At 36.7% G+C, this 15,445-nt stretch overlaps 1 protein-coding gene across 11 annotated transcripts in view; it reads right to left on the reverse strand.

Moving 5' to 3' along the window:
- Positions 1-3,901: 3,901 nt before the first annotated feature.
- LOC114525433 (receptor-type tyrosine-protein phosphatase F-like) overlaps positions 3,902-15,445 on the reverse strand; it is a 108,354-nt gene continuing 96,810 nt past the window's right edge. For 4 of the 11 annotated variants that reach the window (XM_028546771.1, XM_028546769.1, XM_028546768.1 and 1 more), the window contains 22 exons: positions 11,161-11,421; positions 10,976-11,054; positions 10,606-10,882; positions 10,324-10,369; positions 10,011-10,218; positions 9,610-9,764; positions 9,236-9,342; positions 8,718-8,805; positions 8,562-8,629; positions 8,225-8,258; positions 8,058-8,155; positions 7,833-7,952; positions 7,516-7,664; positions 7,231-7,372; positions 6,916-7,062; positions 6,706-6,805; positions 6,542-6,618; positions 6,163-6,294; positions 5,795-5,923; positions 5,328-5,482; positions 4,849-4,984; positions 3,904-4,425 (listed from right to left, as the gene is read on the reverse strand). In XM_028546771.1, coding sequence (XP_028402572.1) covers positions 4,351-4,425; positions 4,849-4,984; positions 5,328-5,482; positions 5,795-5,923; positions 6,163-6,294; positions 6,542-6,618; positions 6,706-6,805; positions 6,916-7,062; positions 7,231-7,372; positions 7,516-7,664; positions 7,833-7,952; positions 8,058-8,155; positions 8,225-8,258; positions 8,562-8,629; positions 8,718-8,805; positions 9,236-9,342; positions 9,610-9,764; positions 10,011-10,218; positions 10,324-10,369; positions 10,606-10,882; positions 10,976-11,054; positions 11,161-11,421 — 2,783 coding nt within the window. In that variant the 3' untranslated portion in view covers positions 3,904-4,350. Of the gene's footprint in view, positions 4,426-4,848; positions 4,985-5,327; positions 5,483-5,794; positions 5,924-6,162; positions 6,295-6,541; positions 6,619-6,705; positions 6,806-6,915; positions 7,063-7,230; positions 7,373-7,515; positions 7,665-7,832; positions 7,953-8,057; positions 8,156-8,224; positions 8,259-8,561; positions 8,630-8,717; positions 8,806-9,235; positions 9,343-9,609; positions 9,765-10,010; positions 10,219-10,323; positions 10,370-10,605; positions 10,883-10,975; positions 11,055-11,160; positions 11,422-11,572; positions 11,631-11,702; positions 11,959-12,088; positions 12,162-12,448; positions 12,740-12,827; positions 13,110-13,408; positions 13,536-13,679; positions 13,958-14,040; positions 14,341-14,913; positions 15,218-15,445 lie in introns of all 11 variants that reach the window. The other 7 variants (XM_028546781.1, XM_028546780.1, XM_028546779.1 and 4 more) reach the window with 5 other exon arrangements.

The raw sequence follows: 15,445 nt of genomic DNA on the forward strand, positions 1-15,445 counted from the left end.
AGATTGCTATCCAGGTAACGAAACAGCGCAGTATCATTCAAGCAGTTCGTGATCATTTCAGCCCAATAACGGGTGCCATATTTATCATCGTTAAAAGTGGGAGTTTCAGCTGCAATACACTTTCTTGACTGAGTATGCCTAAGAAAAAAACCTGGACAAAAATAAAAAACAATATTTATTCAACTGTCCTGTAAACATATCGTACTATTACATTAAAATCCGGAGTGAATATCCAGACGTTAGCAATTTTTCTAAATCAGTTATTTATAAGGTATACGTAACATTATTTGAACTCATTAATACGAGGGACGCGTAAAACAATCCATGCTTGATATTCCGAATTATCTTAGCCAAACGCTAACCATCTGACATAATATCAGGAAATGAATAAGGAAATGAAGTCACTCAAAAACGGAGCTTATATTATATATAGATCAGTGAATTGGACTTGATTAGATAGTTGCATGTGGCTACAACGACTTGTGGGCGATGTAATTAGCCTTTTTCACGATGACGTTTTTGGGGTACTTTCAATTTTCTCAAATGTGTTTAAAAATTATAACAACATGAAAAGCAAATTTTTTAGAATCAACAGACCACTTGAACTCCAGCCTAAAATTAAAGACAGTCGCCGTTATTAAGTCATACGCTCATCAAGTACCCCAAAAATGGCGGCATATTCGTCATCGTGAGAAAGGCTAATACAGTGTCAATTCATTTTCATTTCGCGCAGTGGAACACAGGCTTTAAATTTCAAGTCTTCTGATACAATCGCGGACTGATGGTGAGTGTCAAACAACAAATCTTGAACAGAATCTGGCACTATTTATCTGACACCTTTAACTTTATTTCTGACGAATTAAACAATCGAACAAGTCTGAAACGAAGACTTATATTATTACCAGGGCATTTTTTAAGGAATTTTGACTAGTGGGGTAAAGTGTGTATTAGGGCCCATGCGCAAGACAAATATGTAATAGACGATTCCCCTTACTAAGAATTAGTAGCGCTTTGCATTATGGTTATGGTGTTATCACTGACATTCAAGACAGTTTGAATGAAAATATTGAATGTTTTCCTCACGATTTTGCTGTTGGTCATTCCTATACACCTGCCCTAACTTTCCCAAACGCTCTTGCACAGGTGAAGACAAAAAATTTACATGTGGCTTGACAATCAAAGATACCACTATAACCATGATGCAAAGCGCTACTAAATCTTAATAAAGGGAATCGTTATTACATACAGATGTCAGGGGCGGCGGAACATAATATATTTTGGGAGGGCTAATTTCACGAGGCGCCACCATGGTTGGCGCCGAGCGAATTGTTTTTGGAATTTCAATGCTCTAGATCATCGGAAATGGCCATTTCAGAATCTTACTTGCTGCTTTCATCGTAGTTTTTGGCAAACACCGCAAACTGAAACGGCACAGCGCGTGTTGTGATATCTTCTGCATTTGAAAAACTCATCTCTTAAATTCTCAATATAATTTCCAAGCAAAATGGCGGTCCGAAAATAATAACAATAATTATACAACCACGAATAATCTGCTGTTAAAGACAACTATGAAAGATCAAAGAAAGTCAATTTACATTCACTTGATCCGTATCACAATATAGGATATCTTATTAGCATTTGATACGCCGGCGAGCATTAATTTGACGATTTCGTGGTAACGTAATTTGTATATTTAATCTCCCATTCTGGCATTCTTCATGAAATTTTTGAGGGGGCTAAAGCCCCCCCCCCTAGCCCCCCTGTTCCTCCGCCCCTGACAGACGTCTCATGTAAATGCCGTAATTACATACGTATTTATTTCTTCGAACAAATTTCAAGGCCCATATGTTAAAACTGATAAATTACCAACCCTTTACAGTGAAAAAAGGGCCCATTCTATCAGGAAATCAAGGTTCACTACTGGGGCAGGCACAGGGCCTACTGGGGTAAATGCCCCAGTAGTTATATAGTTAAAAAATGCCCTGATTATTACAGTGTCACAGCCTTTTTTGGGCTTTTTCGGTCTCTTTCCCATGTGAGTGTGGCATGGCATAACTATAAATGCGAAATCATATTTGAGACGGGAGCAAAGCAAAAAAAAACAATTTCTTAAATTTTCGCACTGCAGCGAATGTCCTAATTCTGAGGTGCCAAATATTTTATTAAAAAATGATGATTATTTCCCCTGAATATTTCTCTCGGTCAAACCATAGGCATGCATCATCTATGGCAAACACGTTTCAGTATTGACATTTGAAGTTAAATATCTGATAGAAATGACAATGCGAAAGTTGTCTGAATTTTGCCTTGCAGACATTAGACATACGTCATCTGATTAACCAGACTCATCTTAGTAGGATGGTTTTGATTTAAACTACGTGAATTGACATTAACGAACAGCGTGAATATCAAATTTAAGTTCACTAAGCGTGTTATGGTTTCATGCAAGTTCCAGCCGTATCACCGTAAGTCCTGTCGCTTCCCCCTATCAAATTTACTTCAGTAACTTCAGGGATTTTCAAATTGCCAAAATCAGATCAGGTAAGCGTTTCAAAACAGCTGACTTTACGTTCTCAACCATTGGTATAAGAAAGCAATAAGTTATTATATATAATTCGATACGCGTTGAGGTTTTATGTAGCATTTTAACAAAGCACCATTTTACTAGTTGTGTATCTAATAATGCTATAATACGTACAAGAATACCTTACCATTAATCATTTTATATGTACAAAAGAAAAGCAGCCATCGATAAAAGAACAACGGCATTTCGACGATTGTTTCTCGTTTCGAAACCGACACAGCAATGCTCAAGTCATGTACTTCCGCATAAAAGCATGATATCTGTATGAAACAAAATACTTTAAGACGCTGTTTGACTATTCAAACCAGTATCGGGTTACTGCACGATACACGAACTGCAAGCCATGGACATTCAAGGAAGTATAACAGGAGAAGAGTCGAAGTAATAGATAACGCTTATAAAAATTGCGTGGAACTATACAATAGCCCAAGCAATCGTTGAGCAGCAATTAATTCCTCTCACAAGTGATCGCCCCCTGAGCCTGTAAGCAAAGCCCTTTTTGATTCGTACGTTTACACAGCACGTTTTGCATTACAATTACAATCACTGCCATCCCGTCACGACCTCAGAAACTTTCGAGTTCCTGATTGTGATTAATCGCATTCCTTGAACTGGTGAAAACAAAACTAGATGAGTAGATTCGGAGAAAACGCGATCTGCAAGAAGCTTCCTCTTAACTAATTGTAACGCTTAACTTGTGTAGACAGATTTGAAGTTTGTTGAGCTATACTTGATATTAACAAAGAATAGACTAGCTTATTGACGGGGGTGCTGTGCCTGTGTATGAATATATTTGATTTGCTCTTGTGTCGTTTTTTCACCGACGTCGGCTGAGGCCTTGATTTGAAATGAGTTTGAGTAAAGTTGTATAACAAAACCGGAATAAAGACAATTCATAATTTCATATTCACTTTGCGTAGTCCTTGAGTAAAAAGAAAAGTTGAAATTTTACTTCAATTCTTAGAGACTAATCAGGATTCCACGGGCTCAAATTTTCAAACGAAATGCGAAATATTTCGCCTGCTTCTTTTGAATTGTGAGCAATGAAGCAGAATAATTTATTCAAGTGGTCGAAATTCAAAAGAAACACGCGAAATATTTGGCATTTCGTCAAGAAAAAGCGGCCGTGGAATTAGGGACTAAAATCATAACATGCTGGCGTTGAAATACTATGATATATTTTCAATATGAGTATTTTATTGAAAGCTCAGACAATGTGGAGTCGTGGACAGTTCTTAATTACTTTATAGCTATGTCGCCCTCGATTCCATCCTTTGCACTAAGTCTTTTATCTACAAACCTTACAATCTGACAATGTTCATGGACACAGCAGGTTACTACGTGTTCGTGCATGTTAGCATTTATTAGTTCAAATGGATTAAAATCTAAATCTCACTTAATTAAATTACATTCATAATAGAAGGATGTCTATTTTAAAAATAGTTTTCAGAATTAGTAAAAATAGAATATACTATATGTATAAAAATTAAAAGTCGTATCGAAAAATAAAATCGCTAACAACACTTTCTAGGAACTATCCTGTCTAAGTCTGATTACAAGAAAGATATTATCACACAGGAATTCATGGAACTATACTGTGACTTTATATTTATTTACTATATATTTATACGTTTTGAAGAAAACTAGAGTTTTAAGACAATTTACAGTCGTTGTAAACTGGTAGGTTTGATCGCTTTTAGTGATCTTACTTATAATATTATTATGGCAAAGTTACTATTTAACAAAATGGCGTCCGTTTATCCGGCTTATTCAAAATTTGCATACTCACTGAAGCTGTCTAGGTACGTCATCATGGCCTTGTAACAGAATTGGTATTGTTCCTGAAAAGAAAAGTGAACGAAACAATGTGCGTAAAATTGAAAATAGGATGAATCATATATTTCCGGTGAAAAGCGGGCTAATATTTTGTATAATTACGGCGGTTTTTCACTAGGCTGAATTTTTCCATCAAACGAAATTTTTCGCTTGTGACCAGTCTAAAGGCTAGTTTCTACTCAGGAAAATTCTCTTTTGGATCCGACAGGACAGGAAAGTTTCTTTTTATACACGCCGCCTAAGAACTCACCGACAAAGAAAATTTTCCTGTCCGTTTCGATCCAAAGGAGTGGAAACTAGCCTTAAGGAATCCGCTAAAGTCGAACTATCACAACTGAAAAGACAATCAGGTAAAAAATTTCGTTCAACGAAATATATTGCCAGTTGCCTTGCATGTGGAACTGCCTTAATTTAGCTCTTGTACTCACAGCATTTTCAACAAACTGTGGTCGTATTCCTCTGATGATTTTAATCGCCTGGAAAACGTCCATCGCTTGTTCAATTTTCATTCTTTCCAGAAGGTTTGAAATGGCGATATACGTTCCTGTTCGTCCTGCCCCATCACTGGCAAAAATACAAATACGATTTTGAAAACACGCACTGCACCGGACGGAGATTTTGAGAGTTTGAGAGATTTTGAGATAATTTTATCACATTCATTTATGACTCGGATTACGGCACCCTACTATTGCAGATGAAACCGCTTGTAATTCTTGTAGTTAAGATCCAGGCGGAGTAAGAGTTCGGAGCCTGCTACGCGAGTTTGTGTGAGTTTGCGAATTTCAAGATGAAGAAAAGTTGTCTATTTACGAATCGCATTAATCTATAGCATATAATACAATTAATAGCTAATATTCTGTTAGCTGTGGAAGCTAGTTTAGACAGTTGAACTCCTGTGCGACGTTACCTGCATGCGACAATGATTGGTGCTGGATCAAAACTCTTCCTTGAGTTCTCGACCAATGACGTGAGCGAGATGACGCCATTAGCGTCGGGAGGTGTGCGATGGTCCGGCCATTTGGTGTATTGGAAAATATTCACAACTTGACCATCTGTCAAATCCTAGTTAAATGGTAGTTTCAAGGTTACGGTTAAGACAGATTGTAGTAATTGGTAAGGTAGTTCGTGTAATTGGTAAGCCACTGCGTTGCGGTTAAGATTATTATGCTCAAATTCATGTTTTGGTATAAACATTTTTTATATATGCTTTTCCAAGCACTGATGGTGTTATTTCGGCAACTGTTTTGAGTGATCAAATGGTGTAAAGTTACTCATGTAAATATAGTATATCTTAATTCTTCATATCGTCGTTCATATCATCCATACGGATTACGGATGGACTAAATCTGCAGAGCTGAGTTGTGTTTTACATACTGGATATGGCGAGATGATAAACTTTCTTGTCCATATTCCATCTGATTCTTTCTCTGAGTCCAACTGAACAGTCAGGGTGCCATATTGCTTCGGCTCCCCCCTGTTGGTTGGCCAGAATATCGGGAATGACTGGAAGAAATACACAAAACAATTATAGATTTCTACACATATGAAAAGCCTGTAAAGGTTAGGTTCGCCAGGTTTCTTCAACTGAACTCCTTCGTTAATTAACATGACTCTAAAGCCTATTAATAGAAACTCTGCATTAAACTCTGTAGATGAATGTTTTCGCATTGTAAAGAAAATAGACTGATATAGGATAAACTGAACAATTTGTTTAAATTATGATATTAAAACATATTTTCTACCGTTCCATCTTTGACGTTGTTTAACAACACAATGGTGGAAGATTTCTGCGAATGAATCAGCCGCCAAAAGTCGTTGATCGTGCCGGGCAGTGGGCTTTGTGTAGCGATGAAGTAGTTCCTACCAAGGTAACCCTAGGATGAAAACATATCTTTCATCTTCTATCTTTCATTTAAAAAATCTTTAATTGGTGCATAGTCATATTTATTGTGCTGATTTTAAAGTTTACATCATAAATATTGTTGTCCAAATGTATTATTATTTCAATGCATGATTTAAAATGTATAGCAGTGACACGAAGCTACGTTTTGATGAATAAACAAACATTAGCGTGTCAAATTATGTTATAGCCTTTTACAACATCTTAAAAGCGATACTTACATGAACAAACACAGCGTTAATATAGTCCGAGTCATCCACTCCTTCCATGTACTGAAGTGGAACACGATTACCTTCGGCTAGGATCAGAAATCGAAAATCTAAGAATAGGGCGGCTAATTTATTCAGACAAATGTTCGTTGTATCTAAGTGTGTGAAGATAATACCTGGAAGAACATTCTTATTGCGATTCTTTTTGTGATTTCCATCAAGCAATGCTGCAGCGCATTCGTCTTCTGATAGCTTTGGCGAAACTTCAACCAACCTCTAAAATGCATCATTGTGAAATTTATTAAGTTTCTATCAAATTTGAACTGACAACGCGGCATGGGCTAAATCCCTGTTTTTTTAAACATCTAGTTTACAATTAAACAAACCTTGAACTTTTCCTCAAATCCTGTCATTCCACTTGCTTTAACTTCACTAAGATTTGCCACCTCCTTTTGGAGTTTAGAAGCATCAACTTCGTTCATGCCACACAGGATTGTCTCCAAAATAGCATCGTGAACGAATATGTATTGTTCCTTAAGTTTAAGTTGGTACAATTTGAAAAGATTATAAAGGAAATAGCAAAATATACCAAAATTTCAAGAGAATTAGGTTTGGGTCATTTAGGCAATCAGGTTAATGGTTTAGACTTTTTAACAAAGAGTATTAACAAAAATGACTTTTGAAATATATTATTGAGATACCAGAGTTTGGATCATATTCATTCTTCGTTCTCTCATTGCGCAGACGTGTCCAAAAACATCGATGGAATTGATGACACCTTTCTCGAGTCTTTCAAGGATTGTGTCAATTGCAAGAAAGACACCTGTTCGTCCAACACCAGCGCTGTAAAACACGGAAAGTAATATCAGTGAAAGTAAACTGCCAAACGGCTGTGTTTTCAACCTGAACACCTGTGCAATAACACTGGGCTCCCATACATATTCATCACAGGCAGAATATGAAAAAAAAGATATAATGCGAATAACCTGCAGTGGACCACGATAGGTCCGGACTGCTGCATGTGATGCGTTCTGAAAAGTCTTCTGAAGGCCAGGAGCTGAGTGGGATATTTAGGTACTCCATGATCGGGCCAAGATTGAAAGTAGTAATGGCGCACTTCGCGTTCCTCGTCATCCTAAAAGTGTTTTTATAGTTACACGGCAATTTTGTTATTCATAATATTCGACCAAAGAAAAAAGCTGAAAGACTCATACTTTTACTCACCAAGATTTTATTAATGTTATACAGTAACACAAAAGCATGTTACATTTTGAATCGATGGTCAACCAAAAAATTTTCTCACCTTTTCAATTCGCAAAATATGCGTCACATGGTAAGCAAACTCTTCAGTCTTCATCAAAGTTACTTCAATATCACCATACATTTCACTTCCGTTGTCAGGCCAATATTTCTCACATTTTGGCTGGAAATGAGTTGAAACGTTATAGGTCATTTCCTTTGATTGAATTTAAAGGGATTGTTTCAAAATTGATTGATTTTATCTCGGGTTAAAAATTGAGCTAATTACCTTGCCAAGTTCAACGAGAGAGGTGACCATCACAATGGAATAACTACGTTGTTCCCAAACCATCCTCCACATGTCGTTCACAGTATTCGTCCTAGGACCTGGATGAGAAAACATGCCTTTTAACATCCTTCTATACACAAAAGTGGTGAAGGGAACTTCGTACTCACCTTGACAAGCAATGTATGACTTTTCCTTGATACCCTAAATATTAGGAGAGTATTCACTATTAGGCTATAGTTTGGGACTGTAATCCTTTTGGAAGAAATGAATTTGGATTCCTCAATTTGGATTTGGATTGACATTATGACATAATCACTTCCTAATTTCCCTTCAAACCAAATTAGACGTGAATGCGGTAAACAAATCCTGGTATTTGAAGACTGAATAGTCAAGTAAATAATTTAAGTGGGGGGTTTTGAGTGGAACCATCCAGGGCGATCTTTACCTTGCTAGATCAATTTTGGGCTAAAATTTCAGATAGTGAATCTCGGAACTTCAACTTACATCAATGTAGCTGGCGTTTATGTAATCTGTCTTTTCATCTCCCGAGAGAACCACCCGAGAATGGTCGTCTAAAATTAAATAAAAGTGTCATTGAAATTGAAATGCAAAGCAGTAAATAGATGCAGAGCAATAAAGTGTTTCTACTGAATACAGTACATGTAACGATATTTCCATATCTGTTTTTAGGCTTGTTGTATAGTTTTTTCGACACTTCCCAAGATGAATTCAAAGTTTTAGGTAAATCCTGTGAGAATAGAGACAAAAGTAAAGCGGAATAATCACTGAATGGTTAAACTGCAGGGGTCGGTTGTATCAAGCCCGTTTAGCTTAAACGGTGGATAAGTCAAAATTAAATAACACTCTTACATCTCTCTTGAATGAGTCTTGAATATTATGCACTGAGTATGTAATTGTAAACAGTATCTTTGTATTAAGGTTGAAAACATTTAGTTTGCTTGTTGAATAAAACGATAGACTTGCTTTCTATTTTAAACTTAACCACCGTTTAAGCTAAACGGGCTTGATACAACCGGCCCCAGAAGAATACCTGGGAAGACCATCAATAATAAGCAGTATCTCGGAACTATATCATTATAGAAGGATGGCTTTAAGGCGATCTCTTATTAACTGGACCCTGGACCATATAGGATGATCAAATTGTATCTGATATTTACATTATATTCTTTGTTAAATTCGTAATTTCCATTTGCTTTCATTTCATTTACAAAATGCGCAAACTCCTTGACAGGGACTGATGGATGCTGTTTCTCTTCAAAATCACCTGGAAATAAGAATTCAAAACGATTGCAGTTATATCAGTGTCTCAAAGAGATGATTCGGCATGTGATGACCGCTGGTTATAATAAAAGCAGGCTTCAGCAGCTTTTCAACTTTTTCTTCTCATAGAAAAATCTTGCCATCATTTTTCGTACACGAACAAGCATTTAGATCCAGTGGTATGTCAGATCAGTGAATCTGACCGCAGAATCATCATACATTACAGAATATATTTTCCTCTCTGCTGGAGCGTCATCATTCATAATCATACCTGCTTCGTTTGAATAAATTCCTTCGTCGTTCGCATTTACTGGTTGATTATCTGGCGACACACCAGCGTCTGTTTCGTCAAGATTATCATTTCTAATTCCTTTCTTTTCATCCCACTCGCCATGCAAACCCGTCTCTTTGTCTCGATTCGTCCTCCTGGATAAAATTCAATATCACATGAATTAATGATTGTACTCAATGCGCTACACTTTAAGAAATGCATCGTTTGTTTTGTGAAAAGCGTTTTATATAGCTTTGGCTTATAGATCCAAGATGGCGGGCACGAAAATCTTTTTCTGTCAGTTGGGATTCTTTCTTTTAAAAAAACATAAAGATAGACTTTCATACAGAGTCGTGACAATTAGAATGAATCATCGTCTACAAAACTTGTACATCGATTACCTTCTTCTGAAATAGAGAAAAGCAAGAATCAAGGCGATGATAACGACAACCGCAGCTATTGCTCCACCAACTGCAGTAGCGACTGAAGCACCATCACCTCCACCTCCTTCACGATCTTCAGTAGCAGAAATAACCTTTCTTGTTGTTGTGGTTGTTGGAGCAGTAGACGGAGTTGAAGCACCATTTTTTTCACCCTTACTATCTTCTTCTGTGGAATATTAGATACATCTATTTTACACGGAGCTCTTTTAGATCAATAAAAGATATATGAAATTTTCGACTCATATATAAAAGATTATTCCCTCCTAATTACCTTCGCCAACTTTGAATGATTCACTCCAGAATGACAAGGTACGATTCTAACATGCAGAATATATAACCAATTAAATTTCAAACAGTGGTTATCCAATTGTGCTAATTCAGCAGCTGTAATAATTTAATCGATATTAAATGCATCGTCACTGAGATATCAAAATTAAACTCATGGAAGTCTCTAGGGAAGAACGAAGCTTTGGAAACGTGTTGAACAAGCCCCTACACCTTACTAAATTTGCTATAACTAAGTATAATTAAAACTATATAAAATTTAACTTACCCCTGACTCGTCAGTGTTCATTTGTGCAGTTCTATACGTCTCATTCGGCCTTAGTGCATTTTTAATCTTAACAGCCTCCCTCTTTCTTCGTCTGTTATTTCTAGACTCTTGAAGAGATATTTCTATTGTATCACTTTGAAAATCACTTATATTAAACTCCTTAGCAATAAAAGCGACATCCGTTCTGTTTTTTGGAGGAAATGAGCTTTCTATCTTGATATCACCCGGTGCTGGAGGCACACTTGATTCAGACAACAGCAATACAAGAGCGACCGTTCTAAAAATTAAAATATATTCTTGTAGTCATCTAAAGTTTCAAGTTCATTGGTAGTTATATTTTTTCTGGAATCTTAAATGATCGAACACAAACCTTATATTCTTCTTCTCGTTTGGTTTCCGGAGTATCACTATGTAACTGTCGGTAGTTCTCTTTGGGGGCTTTAAAGGCTCTGGAAAACATTAAATGCTCATCAATTATAACTCGAAAGGTGTTAAGGCCGTAGGAGAAGTTCAACACTGACACTCTGTCTCTGTTTTCGATACGTTGCCGCTTACCTGAAAGAGACAACCAGGATTTTGAAGCTGCCTGACTTTTTCCAGCCTCAGTTTCAACACGAATGTTAATCGTATATCGTTTATCATAGTCAACCTCGATAATGATGAAATTATTGCTGGTCGATCGCTCTGTTGGCTCATTCGAAGCACTGTAGTTGACATGATACTTCAAGACAGTTTGCTGATCTGGCAACAAGGGTTGATACCATGAAATATTGTACTCATTACGACCAGTAGGCGTGATTTTTGAGATGACTGGAGCTGGATGAATATCAAGATAAGATACAAATTAGTTAGGATCAGTTCATCTGCTATTATCACTTCGTTTTTACATCACATATTTTAAAAAGGTATGCTTAATTGAACGAACTGGCCTTTGTCAATACAGAGAAGAATTTGGAGATGACTATACCCGGAGGAATTGCCATAGTTTTGACACTCTTGCTCCATTCTGTCGAGTAAAAGAACCTCTAAAAGAATCGGTCATCAGTAAATAATCCTGAAAAATGTAGAATTCATCGAAATATTGATGGAATATACACCTGACTTTCAAAGAATCTCAAGAACACGTTGTAACTTGAGTTTGGTTGAAGACGTTGGTTAACGTAGATCATGTTTTTATATTTATATTCTTTGCCATCACCGATCACGAACGATGAAGGGAGAACATCAGTCTTCAAATAAGCAGTGATGTAAGGATCTTGAGTGTTTGACTGATAAGGTTTAAGATCACTTGTTTTAATTTCTTCCACCGGTTTAAGGATGTTCTCAGCAGTTTTCACGATTATCATGACGTCTCTAAACAAGGCACAAGACGATGGATAAAAATAAGATCGACGGTAAATTTAGTTTAAAATATTGACAGATCTAAGATGAATGATTTTTCACCGTTTAACTTTTTTACTGATTATATATTGGGTTAACTTACTGAACATATTTGTCTGGTTTGCTGAGGTCTATTTTCAGGCTTGAAGGCGAGTTTGCCACAGTTTGTACAGGATCTAAAAATGGAAATACAAAAAAGGTCGTGATGCGTTCCATGCAGAAGTTTTATGACAATCACGAAGGAATTGCGAATTGGCACATAAAAAAAATTGACCTTGCAAAATCGCCATCCCTGCAGTTAGTACAGTATATGGATAACTATGTAAAGTTAGTATGATATTAAACTAATCACGATCATTGGGAAAGTTAAATATGTTAGAACGACAAATTTGACAAACAAGAGTTTTATCTTTACGAAAACAACTTGATATAAAAACAAGATGCCTTGTAATTAGGCCGATACCTCCATTTGTCGTTTTATTGATTTCTGCACTCTTGATTCCAAAACCAGCTCTTGTACCAGCCGCAACAGTTACAAAGTACTTTGTGGAAGGTCGAAGATCATCGATGGTGAATGACAATGTCGTTATTTCATTGCATTTCGGACTAGTTGACGTTTTTTGGGAGGAATAACAAACTTGATAGCCTCTCAGTATTCCATTATGCAGATCCGATCGTGGATCCATCCAAGATAATTGTAGTGTAGTTTTACCGCGAGATTCAAACTTTACATCCAGTGGAGGACCACTAGGAACTAGAATAAAGGAAATTTATCATCAACATGTCGTATTGAGTATTATTAAACCGATATTTGTTAGCACGGTTTTTTGTTTTCATTTTACCTGCTTCTTTAGTTTCAAAGTCTCTATTTATTCTGCTACTCTCTGAAGAACCATCAACGGCTTCAATTCCAACAGTATATTTAGTGAATGGCGTAAGATTACTAATATCAAACTGATAAGAATTTCCTCGTAAAATTGTTTTACGGAGGTTATCGTTTAAATATATTTCAAGCTTTGTTATGTAACTCGAGGCTGTTGGGGAGGTCTCAATACTCCAAGTCACACGAGCTGATCTCTCGAAAGTCGTGATTTGAATGTCGGAAACAGAAGCTGGCTTTTGGGCTATATTCAAAATAAAAGCACAAAAACAAATAATAAATGGAATGATTTCAATTATCTCGCAAAAATATCCAAGATCATAGAAGAGTTCACAAAAGAAACTGTGATAATGGAGGTGTTGAATGAAGATATCATATGATGAATCTAGGTTGTACGAGCGAGATTAAAAAGTGAAAAATGTCGGGGTTAAAGAAAACTGAGAATGCAATTCATCATTTTATCAAGTGTTTTCACTCAGCCAAGGTATTTTTAGAAAATGCCAGAATGCGAGGTTTTATGATACCAACACATAAAAAACTTACCCAGTCCACACAGTTCTATTCTGAGACAAAAATCTGCAGTTCCAGTTGATTCTATCTTCAGAAATCTCGCATTATATATATCAACGTCTGTAGTCAATGCTTGATAACCGTTCTGGTTTCCTAAAATCTTATATAAAAATAAAATATAACATCAATAATAAGCAGTACTGCAACATGTCATAAAACTATATGCTATAGTATACGTTGGGCGTCTATATTCACGTAAAAAGTCTATTTTCGAAGAATTTTTCTAATTAGACCCTGTATTAACCTGTACTACACGACTGCTATCCACCAAACTTTCATCATGGCTGTATTTCAATGAATATGATCCACTCCACTTTGTCTGATCTTTATCACCCATGACTGAAACTCGTGTTATGTGATATTCTTTTTGAAGGTCGATGGTAAGATATGAGCCAGGCGTCGAGGAACACCATCCACCTTTAGTAAACCTTGCTTCGTGAAAACTATTACCTCCATTGCCACGAAATATGTTATCAGGAAAAGTACTTTCGTCGTTTAGTAACTGATTGTCACAAATCTTACCTAGGTAAAGAGTGTGTTAGGTGTGAGTGAAGAAAGCATAAAATCCTATTTTTTGCACGCCACGATTTATCGCAGATACTCACACTCAGCATATGTTGTGTCAACCTTTGCAGTGGTTGTAGAGGGAACAAGATGGACACAACAGGATGTTCCACCAGATCCTGTGTTATAACACACCAAATCTCCAGATGCAATTTCTTCATTTGCAGTTATCTCCATGTTTCTAATAGTATTAGCGCTCGTTTCGCCAAATCCCAAGTGTTCACACAACATTTTTTGACGATCTTTATCCCAATTTTCCTCAATAACTTTTCTCCACGTTGTGTCATTCTTCACTTCAATGAAACCTTCGTTGGGCGACTTTGATAGTCTTATGTTAAACGCTAGAACGAAAACATTGCAAATAAAATCTCAAATACACCCATGCACCCTGAAAACTAAGAGTAAAGTCAAGCAAGGACCTTAGCGTTTCCTTGTGAGACTTTTTAGTCGACTTTGCCATTTTATAGCTCTGTCAGCGTTGTTCAACAAACCAATATCCACTGAGGTAGCTCACTTTCAAATTAGGTTAAAAAAAAGAGCGACTGTGAAAGAGATATTATCATGCATTGGCCAGCCGAGAAAATCGTGTTGCAAAGTCGTTTCCAAGAAAACTCCTACTAATAAGGTGGGTTTTATTTATTCTGAATGCCTATTTTTTTTTTTTTTTCCGAGCCTAGTCCGATCCATGAAGTGATTTCGGATTGGATAAAAAAAAGTTAAAACTATTTAAACTTTTTTTATCCGATCTCGGACGCTTTCGGATCAATATAAGCCAAAAATTTCAACAGACGGCGCACGCGCGGATTATCTTTCGTTCCGATCCAATCCGATCCGCCGCTCGTTTTCCGGAGTGGAAATTAGCCTTTATGATAAACTCAAATTCACGTTTTATCACCAAAAGTAGCGTATTTTACCTGTTGTTATAGGGTTAGGATAGTTGTCCACACAAGTGTACTCGATATAAAGTTGTTTTGTGGTATCAGAACAAAATGGTGACAGTAAATTATTGTCAACGGTCAATTCACAAGATCTGTTTCCACCGCAAAGAGGTTTCACCTGACAACTTGTCAATCCACTACACTGGATATCAATAGCTGCATTCGCATTAAATGTCCCGCTATTATTGAAATCACCATAATGAGCTTTGTGGATCAGCATACGTTGTATATGGAGAACAATGAACATCTTTCATTTTGTCGCCAAACTGCGTCACTGAACCTAACAAAGGAGATAACTAACCATTTATGGGCAGCGCCTCTCAGAGTGAGACTGAGTATGGCAACGATCGTAACATTGAAAGTCCAATTTGATAACCTTTTAGGTACGATTACTACCCAAAATAAAAGTCACCCTACATCGCAGTAAGTCGCCTTAAATCCCAGCGACTTAAGTTTGGACACAGAGTAGATTTTGTTCTTTGGCTTTTTTAGTGATGTAGATGTTTGT

This window comes from Dendronephthya gigantea, unplaced genomic scaffold, assembly GCF_004324835.1.
Source record: "Dendronephthya gigantea isolate DGI-Jeju-01 unplaced genomic scaffold, DenGig_1.0 000034F, whole genome shotgun sequence".
In the NCBI taxonomy this organism is placed as follows: Eukaryota; Metazoa; Cnidaria; class Anthozoa; order Malacalcyonacea; family Nephtheidae; genus Dendronephthya; species Dendronephthya gigantea.